General features: G+C 33.4%; 3 protein-coding genes across 7 annotated transcripts; all 3 read left to right on the top strand.

Moving 5' to 3' along the window:
• The first annotated feature begins 837 nt into the window (after nt 1–837).
• LOC107930743 (elongation factor 1-alpha-like) lies at nt 838–2,633 on the top strand. Its single transcript, NM_001327318.1, is given in 4 exon segments — nt 838–1,299; nt 1,407–1,954; nt 1,957–1,999; nt 2,002–2,633. Coding segments are annotated over 4 exon segments (1,341 nt in total). The 3' UTR covers nt 2,290–2,633.
• Nucleotides 2,634–3,931: 1,298 nt separating this feature from the next.
• On the top strand, nt 3,932–9,150 carry LOC107915901 (transcription factor GTE6). 5 transcript variants are annotated; one of them, XM_041103536.1, is made up of 9 exons: nt 3,932–4,167; nt 4,757–4,852; nt 5,387–5,602; nt 6,260–6,337; nt 6,681–6,905; nt 7,075–7,173; nt 7,330–7,388; nt 8,378–8,528; nt 8,649–9,150. In XM_041103536.1, exons 2-9 carry the CDS (start codon nt 4,763–4,765, stop codon nt 8,805–8,807), a joined length of 1,077 nt encoding a protein of 358 aa, XP_040959470.1. In that variant the 5' UTR covers nt 3,932–4,167; nt 4,757–4,762; the 3' UTR covers nt 8,808–9,150. The 5 variants fall into 5 exon arrangements, 4 of the variants coding, with proteins under 4 accessions (XP_040959470.1, XP_040959471.1, XP_040959472.1 ...); XR_005919854.1 differs by lacking the exon at nt 8,649–9,150 and adding an exon at nt 7,543–7,624 and having other exon boundaries at nt 3,982–4,167; nt 4,714–4,852; nt 7,289–7,388; nt 8,378–8,505; XM_041103537.1 differs by lacking the exon at nt 8,649–9,150 and adding an exon at nt 7,512–7,624 and having other exon boundaries at nt 3,982–4,167; nt 4,714–4,852; nt 7,289–7,388.
• Nucleotides 9,151–17,939: 8,789 nt separating this feature from the next.
• LOC107915898 (general transcription factor IIF subunit 2) lies at nt 17,940–24,243 on the top strand. Its single transcript, XM_016845088.2, has 7 exons — nt 17,940–18,282; nt 20,016–20,124; nt 22,023–22,153; nt 22,286–22,354; nt 22,516–22,662; nt 23,777–23,893; nt 24,007–24,243. Exons 1-6 carry the CDS (start codon nt 18,067–18,069, stop codon nt 23,891–23,893), a joined length of 789 nt encoding a protein of 262 aa, XP_016700577.1. The 5' UTR covers nt 17,940–18,066; the 3' UTR covers nt 24,007–24,243.
• Nucleotides 24,244–24,487: the final 244 nt, after the last annotated feature.

Raw genomic sequence — 24,487 nt, 5'->3', positions numbered from 1 at the left:
TATCTCTCTTCCTCCGAGCCGTTAGGTTGTATCGTTTTAGTTTTAAGTCTCTTATTTTTTGAAAGGTTTGGCATTCAGATCCTCAATTATTTAAATTCGTTTTCATTTCTGTCGTGATTGATTAATTTATTGTTCTGTGTTTTCTGATTTTGATTCGTTTGCTTTAATTCCTGATTAAGGTCTTATTTCCATATTAATTATAATTTCTAAGGTCTGTTGGCTGATTTGTTTTTCGATGAAATTGTTTTCTTTTTGTTTCATTTTTGTTGTTTTTCTATTCTGATATGTTGTTATTAGATGATAATAGATCTGATCTTTTTATGTGAATTGTTTCGAGGTCGTTGTTTTTATTTTTATTTTGTTATAGATATATTGTTAGTATGGATTATGTATATTATATAAGTATGATTTATGTATATTATATTAATTAAAATGGCTGGGTTTGTATTTCAAATAATTTTTTTAGGATTTTATTTTATATAGAAGTAAAATAATTGCATGTATTGTAGTTTGATTTCTAAAACTGTTAATGGAAGGAACTATTAAAAAGGAAGGAAAAATCAAAAAGCACGTTCGCTTTTGCTCGATTATTGTATTTGCTACTTGTTTTTAACTTAGAAAGCATGAAGAATATGGAACTAAGATGTTAGAACTCATGTTAATGTTTATCTTCTCTTCAGTTTTAAACTCATGAGGTTAAGGGGTAGGTGATAAAACTCTGAACTGGTTCACATGTTCTTTGCTTTTTTGGTTGCTCTTCCTGCTGATTGTTTGTACAGGATTTGGTTTTAACCTTCATTTTTTTATGTTCTCACAGTTCCTAGTTAATACTACATAATGGGTAAGGAGAAGGTTCACATCAACATTGTTGTCATTGGCCATGTTGACTCTGGGAAGTCAACCACAACGGGTCACTTGATCTACAAGCTTGGAGGTATTGACAAGCGTGTGATCGAGAGATTCGAGAAGGAAGCTGCTGAGATGAACAAAAGGTCATTCAAGTATGCCTGGGTGCTCGACAAGTTGAAGGCTGAGCGTGAGCGCGGTATAACCATTGATATTGCCTTGTGGAAGTTTGAGACAACCAAGTACTACTGCACTGTCATTGATGCTCCTGGACATCGCGACTTCATTAAGAATATGATTACGGGTACTTCTCAAGCTGACTGTGCTGTCCTTATCATTGACTCCACAACTGGAGGTTTTGAAGCTGGTATTTCCAAGGATGGGCAGACCCGTGAGCATGCTCTCCTTGCCTTCACTCTTGGTGTCAAGCAAATGATTTGCTGCTGCAACAAGGTTGAATTTTGCTTCATTTTTCCAAATATGATGTTTTATAATTTGATTTTCAGCTTAGTTATATTTTGATTGGTTTTGTTGCAAATTATTCTGTTAATTCTGTATAGATGGATGCCACAACCCCCAAGTACTCAAAGGCAAGGTATGATGAAATTGTTAAGGAAGTTTCTTCCTACCTGAAGAAGGTTGGTTACAACCCTGAGAAGATTCCATTCGTCCCCATCTCTGGTTTTGAGGGTGACAACATGATTGAGAGGTCCACCAACCTCGATTGGTACAAGGGTCCAACCCTCCTTGAGGCTCTTGACCAGATCAATGAGCCCAAGAGACCCTCCGACAAGCCCCTCCGTCTCCCACTTCAGGATGTCTACAAGATCGGTGGTATTGGAACTGTCCCGGTGGGTCGTGTTGAAACTGGTACCCTTAAGCCTGGAATGGTTGTTACATTCGGACCTTCTGGATTGACCACTGAAGTTAAGTCTGTTGAGATGCATCATGAAGCTCTTCAAGAGGCTCTTCCTGGTGACAATGTTGGGTTCAACGTGAAGAATGTTGCTGTCAAGGATCTCAAGCGTGGATTTGTTGCCTCCAACTCCAAGGATGATCCTGCCAAGGAGGCAGCCAACTTCACCTCCCAAGTTATCATCATGAACCACCAGGGCAGATTGGAAATGGCTATGCACCGGTCCTAGATTGCCACACTCCCATATTGCTGTCAAGTTTGCAGAGCTCTTGACCAAGATTGACAGGCGATCTGGTAAGGAGCTTGAGAAGGAGCCTAAGTTCTTGAAGAATGGTGATGCTGGTATGATTAAGATGGTTCCGACCAAGCCCATGGTTGTAGAAACCTTCTCCGCGTACCCTCCACTTGGACGTTTTGCCGTTAGGGACATGAGACAGACTGTTGCTGTTGGTGTGATCAAGAGTGTGGAGAAGAAGGACCCAACTGGAGCCAAGGTGACCAAGTCTGCTGCCAAGAAGGGCAAGTGAACCTCGGGGGAATTTGTTGATTCAACAAAAGTTTATCATGGTTACTACAATAAAATTTTGGTTCATGTTAGTAGGTCCATCACTGGACGTTTGGTTACATGTTTTAATGGTTCACCGTCATCTCCTGGATATTGTTCCCAGACCTGGGTTCTTGATAGGCGGTGGTGAGGCTTATCTTTGGAGTCCATAGTGTGTCATCATTAATGTTATTATGCCTTAATGAGCTATAAACTTGATGATATTTTTTGTTCCCTTTTTTCCATCTAAGTGGTCCTGGAGTTTTACCTCTCTTCGTGGGCTGCTTTCCTTCACTCAATGTTCTATCTAAACCTTATATTATCCAAGTCTATAGCCTGCTTCTGTTTTATTTTTGCCCTGCTTTATGATCTCATCTACTTCTACTATCAATTTTTATCGCTGTTTTAGCACTTAATTGTATCACCTTCCTCCTTTAAAAAAAATTGTACCAGGATGAAATTGATAAAATCTATAATTATTTGAGGTTAAATATGTTATTTTATTAATTTTAAAATTATCACATCATTAATCTGTCCATTTAAAGAAAAAGGGGAAAAAATTAACCAAGTTATTTGGGTTCATTTTAAAACTTTTTACAGTTAAATAATAAAATTACTGCAAATTTTTTTTATAGACATTTGTGTACTTGTTATGTTTCTCTCGGCGTTTAGTAGATTTTTACCGTTGGTGCAAAACACAAACAATTATCGAGTTTCATTGTATACTCGAAGTTTCATTTGGCTGAAACTCTTTTTCACACCATAATATAGAATGAGGGCAAATAGAATATCGAAGAAAGTGACATTGATACATGTCTTGAAGTCTTCGTTAATTTCTCAAAAATTTCTTTTTATCCCTACGCATTGACCGTCATTGACCTATTGTTAACCGGGGTTGATCGGTTATTGACTGAATTTTCTTTAAAATTTTTAATATTTTTTAAATTTTAAGATTTTTGTAGAAATTACATATATATTGGAGTATTTTGCAAAAAAAAATTAAAATTTATTACGAAATTTCAAGTTATATATTTTGGTATTTGTTTGTAATTTTCTAAAGTTTAAGTACTATTTTCTTTTCTTCTTTGATTATTGTTTATAATTTTTAAAAAATATTTTTGGGGTGTTTTGAAAAAAAATAAAAATAAAACTATTATAATTTATCTAGAATTTATATTTTTTTTTATTTTAAAATTTTATATACCTTTCGATTTTACATTTATATATTTTAGAAAATTTTAAATTAATTTTAAATTAATTATATTTTTTTTATAATTTACGTGCCACATTTTAATAAGCACAGTGTGTCTATCCGAAGTAACTTGATAACAACCACTGATAAAATTATATAAGTATCACAATAAAAAAATATTTAAATATCAAAGTAAAAAAAAACCGATATTAGAAAATATGAAAAAAATACTAAAGTAAAATTCAACATTTACAATATTAAGAATAAAGAATAAGAGTAACATAAATTAAATTCGTGCCAAAAATAGATATAAGATAAAAATTTAATTATTTTTTTAAATGAGATTATTTATTTTCGATTGAATAGATTGAAATTAAATAAATTATTAAAATTTTAAAATTCTATTTAACTGTGAGAGGTAACCGTAATAGATGTTTAGCACAGTCAATGAAGTAACCATAAAAGAATACGACGTCGCTCATTCCTCTTGTCCAGACAAAAAACCAAAAAATAGAAAGGCTAAGCAGAGCATTAGACTTCAGAGCAGGCACTGGAGCAGTGAAACGGGGTGTCCGACACGTTAAAAACTCCCTGTTCCTTTCAAATTATCTAACTTCTTGAACCCATTTTTCCTTCTCTCTCACTTCAACTTTTCTATTCTCTTCTCTGGTAACTTCTCTACATTTCTACGTATTTTTATGCATAATGTATAAGTATTTGAATGTGTTTCCACCTGTTCTTTGTTTCATGCCTTCAATTTTTTTGGAAATGTTGTTTTTCAAGTTTTTTTTTATTGAATCCCTTCCAGAAAAAAAAAGAAAATTAATAAATTTGACCAGTTTTCTGGGTTCTTTCTTTACTTGTTTAGTCCTTTGTTACTTTTTCAGTGAAATGGAAAAATTATCACTTTTTGGGGTTTTAAAGAAGAAACACAAAAACAATGAACTTAACTGATTGAGTTCAGAAGATTCATTAGACTTAGTTGAATTTTGCTTTCTATGGAAAAACAAATCTACTATATTATCTTCATTTAACTGCTATCCCAATTTGAAACTAGTTTTCTATCAAGTTTGAATATGTAGTTCTTGAAAAATATGACAGTTTTAGTCAATTCTTCCTGCTTTCTTTAGGAGTTTCTGTTTGTATATGCTCTTCCCCCCTCATAGCACCTTTACGGATACATTTATTCTTACTGAATGTTTATGATCTTAACAGTTGTATGACATTCACTGTTTTTCTTTTCCACCTTCATTTCAAGAATCAAATGGAAACGGTAACGATGTCAACTCCGGATATTGCTGAAGTGGATCAGTTCAGATGTCGTGTTGATGAAATCTTTCAAAAGATTGATAAGGTAAGTTAAACTGATAACTTACAAACTTGTAGTTAAAAAAGACTGTATAATTGTATTTATTGGTATCGCGGCTTAATGGCAAGGAAGCCCTGGTAACTTTGTTACTTTGACTCAGGGTGTAACTGTAGATTTTAAGTGTTTTAACCTTTGTTAAAAAAGATTGTATATTTTAAGTGCTTTTTTTCATTTATTTGGATGATCTATCTCCTATGCGTATGTTTGAATGTGTCAGACGGGGGATATGGGTACTTATAGAATGGTATCAATTTAACCTGTTCAATAGGATTATAGCCTTATAAATAGAACTCATACAATGAATAGGCAAGGGGTATATTCTTATATGACTCATATTAGGTCCATATTACATCCTTTGACTATTTCCAGTCCCAGAAAGGTTGTTACAAGATGCTGATCATAGTGCTTTAGTTTCAGAAAAAGTGGATGCTTCAGTATTTATTGGATCTGTTTCAGGATTTCAGTTTCCAAATTTTTTTTGGCAAATAAGTGACAATTTTTAATGTGCTGTTCTTGTAGCTTGAGAAAAAAGTGAATGAAGTTGAACAGTTCTACTTGAATGCCAATAAAAAGAAAAAGAGCAGTTCTAAAGGTAACTCCATTCGAGAGGAACAAGATAAGGGAAGGCATGTTCCAAGCATTAAAAAGCAGCAGCAAGATGCATCCCAACGGGAATCAACTGCTGCAAAGCGAATGCAAGAGCTTATGCGCCAGTTTGGGACAATATTGCGTCAGGTAATCACTTGTTCTCAGCAACTACACGTTTGCTTATAGATACCTTATAATGTAACTGCCATCTAAATGAGATGCTCTTGTCTCTATGCTTTCTGCCTAGCATATTCTTCTTTGGACGCTGCACTTCTTTTAAGTTTTTGGTTCCTTTAACCAAGTAGAATGTTGGTATAGAATCATTTGGAAATTATAGTGGTAATTTGAAGTCAAGCATTTATGGTTAACTCAATGTTTTGGTTTAAGTCTTTAAGATTCTTGAATGGGCCGCTCTTGTCTTTCATATGTACTACATGTAAACTGAGTGAGTAAGCATCTAATAAATGGGGATATGATATAATCAAATATAATAATTTTCCCAATTCACAACATTATTAATTTGTATATACATGTTTCTTTTCTTTTGTTGTTTTGAGTTTCTTTTGTGATATAGTTCAAGACTGCTATTTTTGCTTTTATCGATTGCATAAAAATTGTCTCCGCGCTTTCCTCAAAAAATTATGAAAGGAGTTAAGCCTTTGATGGAAATGTGCTTGTTAACTCTGTCATGTGATAATCTCATAATTAGAGCAGTTATAGGATAAAAACAGCAATATTATCGATCCTTCTGGTAAGTGATAAGTTGCAATCATATCTTGGTAATGCATGTTTTCATTCTTCCAGATCTCACAGCACAAGTGGGCATGGCCGTTTATGCAACCGGTAGATGTGAAAGGTCTTGGTTTACATGACTATTACAAGGTAACTGGTATTGAATTAATGCATTTTTCTTTTTAGTTTCCTTTCAGTTTACCAGATATAAAGTCATAACTTTCCATTTACCTGTTATCTATCCTGTTTGAGTTGAGGAATCTGGTGGGCATAATCTAGGAATGCATACCAAATCTGATAACTTCTTGAGGTAACACTGTGATTACTTGAGCTATCACACTCAAAATTTAGCGTCCTTTTTATAGGCACAACAAGCTGTAGAATCTAACGGTAAACATTGCTGTACGTATAATTGGTGTTTATCTGAATCTTACTACACGGTTTTGGAAATGGTTTCCTACAATTTATTGATTAATTATGTTTCCTTCACTAGGTTATTGAAAAGCCAATGGACCTTGGTACAATAAAAAACCAAATGGAGGCTAAGGATGGTAACGGATATAAGAATGTTCGAGCTATATGTGCTGATGTAAGATTGGTTTTCGATAATGCAATGAAATACAACGAGGAAGGAAGTGATGTTCATCTAATGGCCAAAACTTTGCTGGAAAAATTTGAGGAGAAGTGGCAGCTTCTTCTTCCTAAAGTTACCGAAGAGGTAACACTATCTCGACATGATTCTCTCTTCTTTGGATTCATGGCTTATATTTCATAACTTCACTGGGTTCAGTAGTATTTCTTTTGCTCAATGAGAATAGTAAATTATTTCCATCTTTTATTCCTGCATTTTCAAGTTAAAAAAAGAACTTATAATTTTGTGCTCGTAGGAGAAAAGACGTGAAGAGGAGGAGGCAGAAGCACAGTTAAATATACAGCTTGTACGAGAGGCTTCTCATGCCAAAAGGGTTCAGGCAATATCTAATGAGGTATACTAAACTCCGCAACTGCTTTGAAATGCAAATAACTACATAGACATATTTGTCTAAATAGCTTAACATCTTCCAGATTGTCGTAATTGATTTTCCAATGGTCGTTCTGTAGTTCAATCATCAGGATATTTACAGAGACCTAACTTTTTTCAGCTTTATGAGGTTGATACACATCTGGAACAGCTCAGAGAAACCGTTGTTCAAAAGTGCAGGTGTGGTTCACAAATTTATGCATGGCAAAGTGAATATTGTTACCTTAGAAGATGAATGCTGAATGCTATTTATTTAGTGTGATGTGTATTTATCTTATTTGAGTCTAACAACTACTTACATAGCACATGCAACTATCTTGGGTGCATGTGTAAGTTGTTTTTCTATTGACAGGTTAGATCAACAATCATTTTGATGAGTTATATTACTTGGAATCTGGTTTGGGTATCAGATACATGTATGTGTCCTACATGGATATGTTCAATTCTATATGTGTCCTACATGGATATGTTCAATTCTTTAAAGTTTTTTCATGTATTTGGAGGTCTTTGTAGAGTTATTATCTCTACATCCATGTCTAAACATGCCTCAGATATGGGTATTGAAGATAGGTACTTCAAGAAAACTGAAGAATAGGCTAATAGTTATATCTCAAGAAAAATGAATAACATGCCTGTTGAATGGTAGAATTTGTTGTTTATGAATGTAGTCTTCTTATTTTTCCTTTAAGCCTATAATTTCCATCTTTAGGTTGAGTGTTGTGTACTATTAGCTAGCATACTCCATGAATATTTGATGTCAGAGAGAAAACTTTGAACTCTGGAAACTCCAGTTTCATTTTGTTAGAACTTAATGCAAGCTTTGGATTGTCATTACAAGTTTGGTTTTTGAAATAAAAATTAAAGGACCCTGGTTTAGGCCTTGGGTTGAGTTTGTGGTTAAGTGTCAGATACTGTAATGTGTTCAACATGAGTATGTTTTTTGATATATTTGGAGGATCATGCCTTTATGCTCGTTTCCATATAATTCTCAAATTTGGGTGTCATACATGAGTTTCCATATAATTCTCGAATTTGGGTGTCATACATGATTACTTCAGAAAGAATGAAGAGCTGGAGTAACATAGCCTTATGTAATTTGGTTTTCAATTTGAATGATATTTTATTTTCTTTCGGGAACAATGAACCTAATTCCGAAATTGCTGTTTTAGGAAAATGTCAACCAAAGATAAAAGAAATCTGGGGACTGCCATAGCCAGATTGTCTACAGAGGATCTTAATAAGGCATTGGAGATTATTGCTCAAAGTAATCCAGGGCTTCAAGCAATGGCTGAAGAGGTGGAGATCGACATTGATGCTCAGGTTATATTTAAACTTGATAATTGCTTTCTTTTCATAATTCTCTTTTTGATTCTTATTCAATCTCTGCTCAACCAACTGCTCTAGTACTGACTTGTTTGATTGTACTTTATTCGTATGCAGAGTGAATCCACCCTATGGAGGTTAAACTTTTTTGTGAAGGATGTTTTTGAAGGTTGTGATAAGAGTACGGCTGGCAACAACAAGAAGAAACGGAAGAAAGGGATTTGTGATGCTATTGCACAAACCGTCAAGAAAAAGAGTAAAAAGCCTTCCTCTTGATCACATCACATTGGACGAGTGCAACATAAGATTCTATCAATGGCTATATTGCGTGCATAACAATTAACCCTTGGAAAGCACGTCTGAAACTTTCAAAAAAAGAAAAAAAAAACAGTTAGGCAGTGAGACTATCTCGGCTTAGGCTCGATAATGGACTCTATCGCGTTTAGCTTTAACAATTGGACTGTTCGCCATAAATATAACTAGACATTGATGTTGTAGGTGGCTCTAACACCTTGCAGATTTCCCTACGATGAATGTACCAGAACACTAGACGAGTATTAGATATGGATGTGACATCTTGAATTATTTGTTATAAATATAACTAAATATTGATGTTGTATGTGGCTCTGATACCTTGTAGATCTACCTACGATGTATGTCTTGGAACACTAGACGGAGTATTATATATATGTAAATGGAAGTCATGGTGTTTGACACAAATGTCCACATAACACAATGTGGCATATATGGTTGTGCGCTGCTAATCTTTATATTAGGTATCATATTATATAATCAATCTTTTTAGTTTATCATCTCATTGTAATGTTTTCTGCCACACATTAAGATTGATTTGTTATTTCCTTATTTTTCTTGTTGCAAAACAAAATAAGGTAATGTAAATTAGTTCTTTGTAAATGATAATAATGTAATTCAAATACAATATGTTGTAAAAAAAATTCAAATTCAATAATTCCTCATAGATGTAATCTTATGCCATTTGTCATTTATAGGGAATCAAAATATTCATTTTCTAGCTTTGCGGAAAAAAAAACTTTGCATCAACCATTTGATTTAATGATGCAATTATTTAAACTGAACTTAAATTTTGTTCTCTTGAAAAAAAATCGCAGGCTAAAATACCAAATAAGCACTCTAAAAATAATTAAAAGAATTTAATTAAGCCATTCATCGAAAAATATACTCAATTTAGTCTTCTGAATTATGATTTATATCCAGTTGAACCTATTAAATTCATTAGTGGTGTAACGCCCCAAAACCCGGTCTAGAAGTTTAGGCCGAATTTCGAAAGTCACATTGATCATTGAAGTGATCGTGGGAAATTTTAGTTTAACAAACCGAAAACATTACAGTATTTAAGTTCCGTAAAAACTCTCAGATATAAAGTCCCATTATTACAAAAATTTCAGTCCAAAGAAATCATTTTCGAAAACCCAAATTAAAATTATACCACAGTTCAGACTCTTAAACATATTTCCTTATCGTGACTGTTCGAGGCCTTTGGCATGTCAAGTCCAAGCTACAGAAAACGGCAGGAAACACTAAGGGGGTGAGCTACACGAGCTCAGTGTGAGTTCGACACGCGACTAAAAACGAAATTAAAAATATCAATTCAATAGCGAAACATATTTACAAATATCCACAGAATCAAAAAGTAAACTTGGAACTAATGTCCCAACAGAACGTAACAATTCAAGAACACCATGTCATACACAGACACTCAATCACAAGTGTTATTCAATCAGACAAAATACAGTCAAATAATCTTACACCCAGTCAGTCCGACAGATGCGTATGAATGCAGTCAAGTAAAAAAAACCACCCATCCAGACAACACACCTCTCCGTCCCCCAATCACACCCCAAAATAGCTGTATAAACTCATCCAACCAAACACACCACATAGGGCCTCGAAAGGCCATCCAACCCTACACACTATGTATGTGTGCTAAGCTACTCAGATAATGATACGCAGCAAAGCTGACGTATCTGCAATACAGTGCATTGCGATAAACTGTTGTACAAACATGTTACAGTTTAAACTGCCAGATCAGACAATAGTACGTAGCAAAATCAACGTACATGCGGCATAATGCTGTAAACAGTTGTACCGATAAGTTGCAGTTAGACTACCAAATCATATCAGAATTAGTCTTCCTTCTCTTTACAACCAACCCAAAAATTACTTTATGCAAGTGCATATATGCATACAACCTCACAGAATCAATGAGCACATCGACAGGCAGTCAGACAGAAATAGACATGCACACACACATAGCTAACCAGGTTTAGAATCAGACATCTCACACAACAGTCACAAATAACACATAGTCGAAGCCTAGATTAGATTCTTAACTACCATCACTAAAACCCAGCCAAGGGTCGGAACACACAAACACATTTTCAGATAAAAACTTACACAGAACTAAAAATTGATGGCTTAGGACCACACGTCTGTATGCCCTGGCCGTGTTAAAATTCCTAGGCCGTGTGAGGGTCAATATGCCCGTGTAGGAGGAGGCACATGCCTGTGTGAGCCAGGGACATAATTGTGTGAACATGCCATGTAACTTTCTGTCCATTTGTACTAAAATAGAGTACAGGGCAGACACGACTGTGTGAGGGTCTCACACGCCCGTGTGGGATCTTTAAATCCCCAAATTAGCCACACGACAGTGTGGTCAGGCCATGTGACACCAAATCACTAAATCCCTAATTCCCAAACACACACGCCTGTGTGCCTAGGGGACATGGTCGTGTGAAAATCGACTAATTTTTCCAAATCAGTCACATGGCTGCGTGGCACCTAATCTTTCCCGAAAACCCTAATTCCTAATTCCACACGATCGTGTAAACAAGCACACTCCCGTGTGGCCACCCATGTGGTCACAAAACCACATCAGAACAGGCCGAAATCGCCATTTTAGCCGTCAAATCAATCCTCAAACTTTGCAATGGCAAAATGTATCGGAATACACAGTATTCCCTATACTTCCTCAACAACTAAAAACCCAAAATCAACAGTTTAGCGCACACTTAAGAAATGCCGAAACAACAACTCGCAAATAAATTAGATAAGGTTTGAATCCCAGACCTGATTCGCGATTAATGATGCCTAGACACCGACTCGACGACAAAGGAGCGAAGCTCTCCGAAATCTGCAAGTAAAATTGTTTCCCAACAGAAGAAAAAACAAAAGAAAAATAAAATAAAAAGCCAAGGAGAAGGAGAGGAGAATGTGAAAAGAAAAGCAGTAAACAAAAAAAATAAAACTAATAGTTATTTTTAAACTTAAAACAAGTATTTTTTTAACAAAATAAAAAATATTTCTCCAAAACGCATGAGGATTCAAAAACGAGTCCCAAAGATACACTAACACACAACTAACCACCAGACCAGCAAGCCTATTTTGTTACTTAAACGTGCAACTAAACAAAATAGCACAACCTACTCACTGACCCTAACCACAAAACTCAGAACTTCTGACTTCAAAATTCAGGGTGTTACAAGTGGCAAGCTGATGCGATAACTAATATGGCTAGTTGTCAAGAAAAAATAATGATGTGAAGAGCTTAATTGATTTTTATTATATTTTACAAGGGTTTAATTGATTTTTATTATTTCAAGAGGGATGATTTAAGTCTAATTTTTTGAAAAATTATTAAAATAATATAAAAATCATAAAAAAATATTGAAACATCATTAAATATTATAATCTATAATAAAAATATTATAAAAATTTTAGAAATTATTAAAAAGTAAAAAAAAACTATAAATAAGCTATAGAAAATTATTGAAATTACAAAAGGTATTAAAAATTAATAAAATTTTATAAAATAAAAAATTATTAAAAAAATTGTTACTTTGCTAGTTTGAAGTCTTTGGTTTCAGTAATAAAGAAATGGGGAGATTGAACTGTGATGATGATCAGACTTGTGTGGGGTGCCAACCATGTCAAGTAAAGGGTTTGAGTGTTGATTGGTTCATTACTTGATGGCTTAAGGTGAGTGATTAATAGAGGTGTTCATGGGCTGATTCAAAAATAGTGGAATGAATAATCAATTAAACCCTAAACCCTAATAAAATTTAAATTTTTTCTATAATTTTTAATATTTTTATAAATTCCTAATAATATTTTTATAATTTATATTTTTTAAAAAATTATAATTTTTAAATTTTTAACTTTTTTTTTACTTAAATAATCAACTAAGCCCTCATAAAATAATAGAAAAATCAATTAATCCTCCATGTCATCATTTTTCAATGTTAGCTACCATATCCCCATTTTCCAAGTCCATCGCCACATCAGCTTGCCACTTGCCACACCAACACTTAATAGATTCAATTCAGGGCAATTTTCAACAAGGGGTTTAATTGATTTTTGGTTTAAAGGTGTAAAAAGTCCTCAAACTTAAAAAAAAAATTAAGTTCTTAGTCTTTTTTTTTACACTCAATTGAGCACTTGAATATAGGTTGAACTCGGGCTTCAACATTTAAGGCCCATTTAAAATATGGGTCAAGCTTTTTGACCCAAAACTTATTGAAAATGGCCTTTTGACCTTTTTTTTTTCTTTTTTCTATTAACGTCATGTGACTTATGACAGAAAATGATAAAAAAATATAGAAAACATTTAAGATTTATTAAAAATTAGAAAAATAAATTAAAAATATAAAATATAGAAAAAAATTGCAAATATATCAAAATTATTATAAAATATAGAAAAAATTTATAAAAATCATAAAATTTTTCCTTGTACTTGTAATTTACTACATTTCATAAAATTTAAAGTATAATCTTTGCCATGTGTCACGATGTGGTTGTGACACATGGAAAAAAGATAAAAAAATATTAAAATCAATAAAAACGATAAAAAATATAAAAAATGAAAATATTGAAAAAATACATAAAATATTTAATTTTAATTAAAAATTTAGAAAAAAATTACAAAAGTATAAAAAATATTAAAATATAAAATATTTAAAAATTTTATTAAAAATCATTAAATTATAAGATGTATAAAATTTATAATTTAATAATTGCAAACATTAAAAACACAGTGACATCGTGTAAATAGCATGTGATTACTCCCTCGTTGTGACCATACTTTAAGTTGTTAAAATGATAAGACATGCTTGATAGGCTTCAACCTAGGTCTCATGCTTGTTTCCAACTTGTTTTCACGAAAGTTTTCAAAGGACCTAGACTGAAGCTTGTCAAGCATGCGCTACCGTTGAATGACGGCTTGAACATATGGTCGTGGTGGGGGCGTAATCATGAGTCATTTAGGCAATACCACCATTTTTTTTTGTTTGAGATGATTAAATTATAATTTTTATGTCTTATAATTTTTATAATTTTTTTAAAAATGTTCATTTTTTTTATTTTTTACAATTATTTTTATATTTTTTTCTAAAATTTTAAATAAATTGTCTGTAACACCCTAGGCAAATCCCACATCGACAAAGCACGATAGAGACATGAGCTATATAAAGAGATAGTAACACTTAAATGGTAAGAGGCCTTTTGAGGGTGTATGGGCACTCCTAATAACAAAGTCGTGAGGGACATGTGCACCATAAGTGGACAATACCTTACTAAAATAGGTGTTGGCTATGACATTTATTGGTATCTCAGAGTCACTCGCTGTGCCTCTTGAGCGATGGTGGGGCAAACCTCAGTAAGGACATTAAGTCCCTAAGGGGGTGAATGTAACACCCTAGAAAAATCTCACATCAGCAAAGCATGGGAGAGACCTAAATCCGTTTATGGATTTATTCACTTGTGACATTCATAATGTGGCTTATCTAAATCCTAAATGGATGGCGGACTATATATGTGTGACTAGTACACTTTGATGTAAGTAAAAGCTTGAGTTCAAATAGATAAGGAATCGAAAGCTGGTGTGTTGGGTGTACGACTTATGTAGTACGTAGTGTTATTCACAACAGTGGAATTCAAAGCCCGAGACATGGGTAAATGATATCCTCTCATTGGCATTACATAGTTGATGAAAAGTAAACGTGGTTACAGGTTGTTCATATTTGTGATGAACGAGGAAGATGTAATGGTTACCATGAGATAAAATAGGATCATATTGGGAGAATGAATATTATCTTAAAGATATCAATGATATCCTATGAGGGTAACACATTTATGACAAAGACGAATAACCCATAGTCACGCTTACTTTTCATCAACCATGTAACACCAATGAGAAGATATCATTTACCCATGTCCCGAGCTATGAATTCTACTATTGTGAATGACACTACGTATTGCAAAAGTTGTACACCCAATGCGCCAGCTTTTGGTTTCTTATTTATTCAAACTCAGGCTTTTACTTATATCAAAATGTACGAGTCACGCGTACATACTCTGCCATCCACTTAGGATTTAGGTATGTCACACTTTGAACGTCACAAGTGAATAAATCCATAAACAGATTCAGGATCCATTCTGTTTGGGTCATGTTCAATGTACTGCCAGTCCAATCAGTCACATCTATGTCTTTATCTTTTAAGAGTCATTTGCTCCGATGCCCAAGACAAAACATCTCCCTAAATGGACTTGATAGACAATATATTAGTCTTTCAATTGGTTTGCTCATTTTCGAATAGACTAAGGATATGTATAGATTCGTCTACTAATACAAGTTGTCTTTTCATATTACTGTTTGACCACGTAATACCGCTTAGTATTAGTTAAACATTAGACAACTAGTGAGTAACATTTGCTTCCATTTTGCTTTACATGCAAAAATCATGTGAGGAAAATATACAAAATATTAATGTAATTCATGAATAATTTTATTAACCAATCTGTTTGAAAAAAATTCTGGTGTACTTAAACGAAAATACTATACTTATGGCACCAGATCCAATATGTCCATACTCGATCAACTCAACATTTTGGCCTACAAAAAAAATCTAAGGATTTACCAAAATTTCTAAAGTTATGCCAAAATATCTAAATATTTCCAAAGTTTTTAAGGCTTCATTAAAATTTCTAAGGTTTTACCAATTTCTAAGATTTTATCAAAATTTCTAAAGCTATATCAAAATATCTAAGAATTTACCAAAATTCCTAAGGTTATACCAAAATATCTAAAGATTTACCAGAATTTGAAGGCTTTACCAAAATTTCTAAGGATTTAAAAATATTTCTAAAGATTTCCCTAGTGTCCCAAACTTAATCAACTCAACATTTTGACATACCAAAAAAAAGTCCAAGGATCTACCAAAATTTCTTAGGTTATACCAAAACATCTAAGGTTATACCAAATTATCCTTAGAAATTTTGGTAAATCCATTAAATTTTTTGTAAAACCTTAGAAATTTTGGTAAATCCTTAGAAATAGTGAGAAACCTTTAGAAATTTTGGTATGTCAAAATGTTAAGTGAATCGGGTTTAGGATACTAAGGAAATCTTTAGAAATACTGATAAACTCTTAGAATTATTGGTAAATCATTAGAAATTTTTGTATAACCTTAAAATTTTCAATAAACTTTTAGAATTTTTGGTAACAACTTAGAAATATTTGTAAATCCTTAAAAAAATAGGTATTTCCTCAAAAGTTTTGGTATGTCCCAAAATTTGAATATATACAAAAATTAGTTTTCAAGCCTGCGTAATATTTAATTATGAATTAAAAATATTTTATTTTATTAATCATATATTAATTTCCATGTCATCTTATTTTTATTGTGTTAAGAAAATGAATTTAAATATAACAAAAACCAAATTCGATTACAAATTTGAAAATTGTAACAAAACTTAAATGCTAAGAAAAATATAATTTCCTTTTATTTTTTCTTTTACCCCAATATTTAACAGGATCTCATGGAAAGTTTGATTGTAAGTAGCGCACCCTAAAACTTCCGTCCAACTAATATATGTTAAGCCAATAGATTTAATATATGATATAAATAAAATAAAGATAAATTACATCAATAGTCACTTAACTTTGGTGTAGCTGACAAAACAGTCAGTTTGACTTCAATTCAGTCACTCAACTTTTAAAAAATAACAAATCAGTACTTTTAATTATTTTCTGTAAAAGAAAAAGAAGGAGCAGAGAAGAAGAAGAAGAGGAGGAGAAGAAGAAAAGAAAATTTCTAGAATGGTTCAGCAGCATGAGGTTTTGGATTACGGCGATGGCGGTGGCGCAAGCTTCACAAAGAACAATTCTGATGTCGAGAATGGTCAAGAGCTTTTCTCACTATATCCAACCAAATGCACCATCTCATCTCATCTCTGCTTGAAAACTTGTATAACGTTGGTTTATTCTTTTTGTGTTGAGGAAATGAGAAGAATTGCGAGAAGAGGAGAAAGAAGAAGAAGAAGAAGAAGAAGAGAAAACAAAGGTGACAGGCAGAGTATTGGTAGCAGCGGGGACAACATCTATGGCAGTGGTAGGGGTCAACAACCCTTAAACCGTCATACCTTTTGTTTGGCATCTCCATTTCATCTTATTTTTCTTTTACTGTTAACTAGCCGTGGTAGATGCTTTGGATATAGAATCTGTCATAGTTTAAGGATAAAATGATGTGGTTTTTGCTATCACAGTCGAGTTCGAACTAATGGTCGCCGAAGTTGAGAGGTTAGGTTGAAAATCTAAAAGGGTAGCTCATTGTGACATTTCCACAAACAGTTGGGTTGCAATATTTGTTTCTGGTTTTGGCATAGATTGGAAGGTAGAGAAGCTGTGGTTTCCACCGTGGTTTGGGTTTAGGTTAATTGAGTTTCCATCGTGGCCAGTTAGCTGGCTATATCAGCTGTCCCGTTAAGCCTGTGACGAAAAATGTTAATAGGTGTCTGATTTGTCACTTTTGTTAACGTTAGTGACTAATTTGTTGTTTTTTGAAAGTTGAGTGACTGAATTGAAATCAAAATGACTGTTTTATTAACTGCATCAAAGTTGAGTGACTATTGGTGTAATTTATCCATAAAATAAAGGTAAATTATATTTAATGACATTAAATTATTAATAAATTTATATTTTGGTCATTTAACTTCAAAAAGTTTTAAAATGATTATTGAACTATTCAATGTTTTAAGCCACTGAAGTATTCAAAATTTTTTATTTAAATCACTGAACTGCTCGACTAGTGAGCTTCAAATGATGATTCGATGAGTTGGTTATGCCTTAGATCTAAGTCGATTGATGGTCAATGTCAGAGATAAAAAAGAAAAAAAAAATTTTAGATATTAAATCATAAATTCGTGATGTTCAAAGTTATTTTACGAAAAAAAATTAAATTATATAAAAGAAAATGAATGATAGCTTTTAATTGATGTAAGCAATACGAATAGAAAATACTAGATTTTAATAACCAATAATTTAAATAAAAAATTTTAAATAATTCGATTACCCATAAAATAAAACAAACAAAAGATCTTGAGAGTCCTACCTGCCATCATAAACTCTACCGTTTACCCAGTTTGTTTGTTAAAAGGAAAAACAGTTTATGTTTTCTTTCTGTTTATTTCCATATTTTGTCCTCCAAATAAATTTTCCATGGAAAACAAGGATAACTATCTTGAAACAAGCAAAGCTGAAAGGTCGGTGTGGTTAATGAAATGCCCTGGATTAGTTTCACGCTCTCTCAAAGCCCCTCAACTCTCTTCTTCTTCTTCTTCCTCTTCTGCTTCTTCTTCTCAAGCGGTTGCCAAAGTTATTCTTTCCATTGACCCCCGTGTTTCCAGTGATGATAATGACTCCTCTTCTCCTCAGGTTTCCATCCTTTTAAACAATAACATTGTGCTGATTTGTTGGGTTTGTTTCATTACATGCATTCGTCTTTCTTTCTCCTTTTTTTTTTCTTTTCTGTTTCTCTTTATCTTATGTGATTTTCAGGATCTTTTTTTTTTTTTGCTTATCTGGGTTAACGGGGTTATAATTGGTAAAGTTTTAACGCATTTTTGGTGTCATGCATTTGTTCTCTTTATCGTTTTCTTTTCTTTTTTCCCCTCTTTTATCTCATGTGATTTTCAGGGATTTATTTTGTTTATGTGGGTTAATGGGTTTTAATGTGTTAAGTATCTTTTGGTTTTCTGGGTTTGTTTCACTGCATGCATTTTTTCCCCTTTGTCCATATTTGAACTTTTTTTTAAAGTTTTCCTCTTATGTTTTGTGTTTTTTTTATGGTTTTCCAAATTCTGGTTTAATGGGACGTGTTGATGCTTTTTCTTTATTCTCTTTGGGAAATAAAATAGAAATAAAATAAGAAATCTTTGCTGAGTAATATGTGATGAAAGTTTTTAACTTTGACCATTTTCTGTTCTTTAACATTTTTCTGTTAAGCAAATTTTGTCACTTTTTTTTCCTGTTACCTTGGATATATTGGTGTGGGTGAATTATATTTTAGTTTGGTTGAAATTGCTTGCATGCATAGTTTTTCAGTTACGGAGAGATGAGCTTTTGTTCTATAATCGTTATAATGTTCCCATGGAAGAATGAATCTTGTAATCTTGGTGCCATTTAGATAGTTTTATTTATAACTGATGTTTTAGAGAAAGGCTTGATGCTATAACAGTAGTCATAGAGTAATGAAGTTAGTTGAAACCATGAGATTGTCTTGACTTGAATGGGTGGTTAAATCTCTTGATATTGTATAAAAAAAGTTGAAACCATGAAATTTTAAGTAAGTTAAGACAATAACTGTTGATGAAAATTAGCTGAAAAGATAATTTGGTTCCCAAAGTGGGTGAAGGATCTTAGCTAATGATCTTATAGATGTTTAATGATTGAGAACTTGGACAAACCATTAAGCTTAAAGATTTGTTTCAAATGAAGTTGGGTAGCTTTTCAGTCTCATTTGGATGAGAAATTTACAAAACTAAATGGTATATATATCAGCATTTGAGTTCTTACTTTTATGGGTTCTCCTTTCTAAGCGGTACCTTTCTCTGGTTTTCACATTACTTATGGTTTCAGAGTTACTTTTTTATATTTGAGAGGAACATATCTTTATTGGGTCAAATATGGGATTTACTTACCTCCACTAAGGAGTTAATTGAAGCCATAACTGATTATGGAGGGTCTTGATCATGATGATTTAATTAAATTTGGTTCTTTCTGCCCTGAGTCATTGTATTGCTTGCAATCAACTGGTGCATCAATGTCTTTAAAAAAAAAGTGTGGTTCTTCTCAACTGTCATAAAACTAAAGTGAATCACAAAAATGAATTCAGCCCTCAACTGGATGATTTAGGTAGCTCTGTATTTACTTTTTCAGGGTGTTTTTAGGTCCCTGTGCTTTCCATTTTCTTTCCCTCACGATTAACTTGTTTATATTCCTTATTGCTTAATGATGTTCATAGCTTGTCAATCAATTTTGACAGATTTTCTTCCCTGGTTCTTTTTTCTTTATCAATTGAGAGAGCAGGGTGATATTATGTTCTTTTACTTAGAATAATAATGCTCTCATTGTCTTCCTTCTTATGTAATTTGTTTCTTTAACCTCAGTTCACCATGGAATTGGTTGGCACAGAAACCGGGGATGTACCGAAGCGCTATTCCATGGATATGACCAAAGACTTTGTTCCAATGTCTGTGTTTTCTGAGACTTCCCAAGGTAATAAGCATGTATCATCCCAGGACATACTAGCCTTATTCTTGGCATGGATAATGTATTTCAACAAGTTAGATTATCATTTTGTATTATAAATGATATTCATCTCCAAGCTACTTCTGATCTAGTCTTTCTCCGACACTTTATCAGTTCGTCTCTTATTAACAGGTTAAATGTAGTGGTATGATGCTGGCTTGTTATGGTAAATGTGAAATCCTAAGCTGGTTTACCATTTTCTTTCTGGGAACTGTTTCTTTAAAGAGGAGAAAACTAAGGCTCAGCAGCTATCCTGAAACAATCTTAACATGCAACTCTTCACTCTTTCTAACTAAGAAGGATTATTCTCATGGACTTAAACTGTTGCAATTATAACTTAGAAATATTAAGCAAACAATCTTGCTGGACCTTTCATGTATTGGTCATGCATAGATTCTGGGAGATACGCCATTCTATTGGCTTATTGGAAGCATGGATCCTAATAGTGTCATACTGTTATTTTTTTTACATTTAAAAGTTCTAGTTAATTCATTATTCTGACAAGAATACAGATCCAAGTTGCTAATTTGAGACGCCTCTATCTTGAAATATTATTTATGCACAGATATGTAAATAATTGGCCCAATGAGATTCTTTTGAAGGTTAAACTACTAATGTCACGGGGCTAGACCTTTCGTCTCGCAAACCGTGCGGCCTTAGGCGATCCGTTTGTTCCAAACTTGCCTAAGTCAGCCTTAACTCAAATGAGGATTCCTTAAGAACTCCTCCAAGGCACCAATTGAAGAGCGGAAGCGATTTAAGCCAAAAGAAGCTAAGCCAATGAACAACAGAAAGCCACAGAAAAGAATGCACACAAGGTGTTTGAGTAAATGCTCTCAGAACTCTTATTACTCTTAAGAATTCAGAATACAATGGAATGAGTACAAATGAGAGGGAGGCTCTCTATTTATAGTTGAGCTCCCCCAAAACCGACGGTCAAGATACAATTACATCGACGGACGAGATTAACTATATCCCTTTATTTTAGGGATTTACAAGATAAGCCTTATCAAATCTAATCTAATCTTTACAAGATAAGATTCCTTCTATCTTCTAAGATTAGTTACCATATCAGCCTAAACCTCTTCGTTATTAGGCCAACCGGGCTTCAATCTGACAGGCTCCTCCAATTGCTTATTGAATCGGGCCAGTTCTCGTGGGCTAAATGATCCCCATCTGAGCAATAGACCTCCATTAGATGCATTTGGTGCGATGGTCACGGGCTTTGAACTGCGGCCCGTGACACTAGGGGGTCGTTGTACTGTAGACTTAGGAGCTAATTAGTCCTACTGCTATAAAAGTGATCAATTTGGTCCTTGTACATTTATTTTTGAAGCTAAGAGGTAAAACTATAAACAGTGGTAAGGTTGAATGTTAAATAATGCTGACTTGTGTTCTAAAACAGGTGTGAAAAAAAATGAGCAATTTAATCCTTGTCATGTTTTTTTTTAAATGTCGAATTTTGGTTTTCTTTTCCATGTGACTTTAAAACACAAAAAGTTGGCATTTTTTTAACGTTGAATATTACCTCCTTTTAAAATTTTACCTCTACAAGGACTAAAATGCTTACCTTCATAGTAGAGGGACTAATTTACTCTTCAACCTATAGTACAGGGACCTTTAAGACAGTTTAACTTTCTTTGGGATCATTATGTTTTGAAGCATTACCAGAGCATAGGTCTAACCTGTTAATACACAGACTTGTGCATGAAAACATTGCTGCTCCAGTACATATCTGTTTAGTGCAGTGAAAAAATTCAGAATTTTCTTATCATCTCAAGATGAACTAGAAAGAAACCTGGGTTGGAGATTCAATGTTAAGAAATGTTACTGTCCTTATTTATGAAATTTGTCTTATCTTGCAGGAAAGCTTGTGGTTGAGGGAAAAATACTGAACAAGTTTGACATGAGACCTCATGATGAAAACATCGAAAACTATGGGAAACTTTGCCGTGAAAGGACAACTAAATCTATGAACAAATCCAGACAGATACAGGTATTAAGAAATACTCTTGATTGTGTCCTTACTTCCTATGTGGTATTTTTGGCGTGATAATTTCCCATATATTCTTCATTCCTGTAGCTCTTTCCCTTTCCCTTAATTTTTTTTCTGTATTCTACATTTCAGGTCATCGACAATGATAATGGAACTCACATGAGGCCTATGCCAGGGATGATTATCGCTGCTGTATTCAACGTACATATGCCTATTAACTTTATATGTAAAATTATCTAAATATAATGTCCTTCACTGATTTGTTTTCCTGGGGACTGTTCATTTGCTCTCATATATGCAATCAGAATATATTTATAATCTGTCTGCCATATGTATGAGGAGAGCTGATGTGTTTGCAATAGGAAAAGAAGAAGGCGCCTGCCAAGACATCTGATACAAAAAGAACAAGGAGGGATCGTGGGGAGATGGAAGATATTATGTTTAAGCTCTTTGAAAGGCAATCGAATTGGACTTTAAGACAACTGATTCAAGAGACAGACCAACCTGAAGTATGTTTCTTAATCAATTATTTCTACTTACTTGGGTAATTTTTGGAACCATAGGCTTTGCTTGGTAGAGTTGAAAAAAATTGGTACGATGGAAATTGAAGGGATAGGAAATTAGAAGGATGGAAAACATAATTTTTCTTTCCATAGGTGTTCATGGTAGGAGAAATGGAAAAAATGGAAAGAAAATTACTTTTCCTTTTCATTCATTGCTTGGTAGAGGTGGAACATGGAAGTAAAGAAAAAAAAAACATTTGAAAAATGCATAATTTTGAACTAACATGCACATCTCTCTCCCTCCCCTCCCCTCTTATTTTCTTTCCTCACGTTTCTTTCCTACCAAGCACACTCAAAATTCATTTTCTTTTCACTTTTCCTTTCCTTCCTGCCATCGCTCTACTTTTCCACCCAACCAAACACACCCTTAATGCTATTGACATACCTATAATTCAATGCTAGCTAACCCTGCTTTTAAATTAAAGAGGGCCTTGAAAAATGTTTCATAAGGTGTTAGAGATGAATATAGTCTAGGGTAGGTGTTAATTCCTATGTTACTTGAACTTTTCATTTTTCTTGAAGCACCTGTGTCCGGCACTTGTGTTTGACATTTTATGTATAAAGATATGGCTTTCCAAGAACCTTCCAAAGAAAACCTGAACGTACATGTTAGACACAGACCTGTATTCCACACTCATGTTTGACTTAAGGTAACGTAGGCTATTGTTTTTTTTTAGAAAAACAGATCCGGATACAGGTGATTACAGTATATATAAGGGATCATGTCAGTGAGGTTTGATTAACCCTAGAAAAGAATGAAAAAGTGAACTTCAAATAAGGGAAACATTATATAAAGATTTGAGGTTCTAGACAATCAGAAGACGTATTGATTGCTTGTGTAAGATTTTTTCAACACGGATTGTCAATCTGCAAACAAAATTCAGGGTATAACATATTTCCTTCCACTAGATATGGTATTGAAAGATGAACTGTCATTGACTCAAAGCATAAATGATGCAATCTTGATCTTTGTTGACTAATACAAACTATTTTACTTATTGCCTTCAAGCCAAAAGTTGACAGTTTTTTTATTCTTCTTCGGACTTCTCTCTCTTTGAAGCAATTTCTGAAAGATATACTTAAAGACCTGTGTATATACAACAACAAGGGAACTAATCAAGGAACGTATGAGCTGAAACCTGAATACAAGAAAGCAACCGATGGTACTAATCCTTAAGTAAGTTTACTACGCTTCAAAAGCTACTTTACAAGAGTTCCATCAGCTGACTTTTTATTTGCTTTTTGCTTGTTCCTAAACTAATTTAAGTAATTTTTTCCCGTTAAAACCAGGAATCAGAATTATTATCCAATTCTTCAATGCAAGTGAAGGTTCAAGAAATAACCAAGGACCATTTGATTGCCCTTTTGGTATATATATATATATGGTTTCAACAGAGCAAACTAAATGATGCCGTTTTTGGCAGTTCTGAACTTGGCTCAAGCATTTTGGGGTTTCATTTTCAGTTTTTTATCATGACACCATTGATTTGTTCCAAGTTTTTATTTCTTTGATTTCATTCTGGTAAATATGGATTGTTCTTTTTTTTTTAAAGGCTGAATTTGTTTCAGATGATTGAGGATAAGATATTTGGATTTTTATGCTACAAGGGCAAAGAGATAATGAATGCATCCAATTCAATCAAGATAGCCCGTAGTAGCAGGGAGTAACTACGTTATAGGTGCCTCATCCCCCCCCCCTCCCCCCAGGCTCACCCCAGATTTCCTCCCTTAAAATATTTAAGTATACATTCATAAATGTAAATACTAATTG

Source organism: Gossypium hirsutum, chromosome D10, assembly GCF_007990345.1.
Source record: "Gossypium hirsutum isolate 1008001.06 chromosome D10, Gossypium_hirsutum_v2.1, whole genome shotgun sequence".
Lineage (NCBI taxonomy): Eukaryota > Viridiplantae > Streptophyta > Magnoliopsida > Malvales > Malvaceae > Gossypium > Gossypium hirsutum.
The sequence above is the reverse complement of the archived record's forward strand: the minus strand, read 5'-3'. Positions and strand labels throughout refer to the sequence as shown.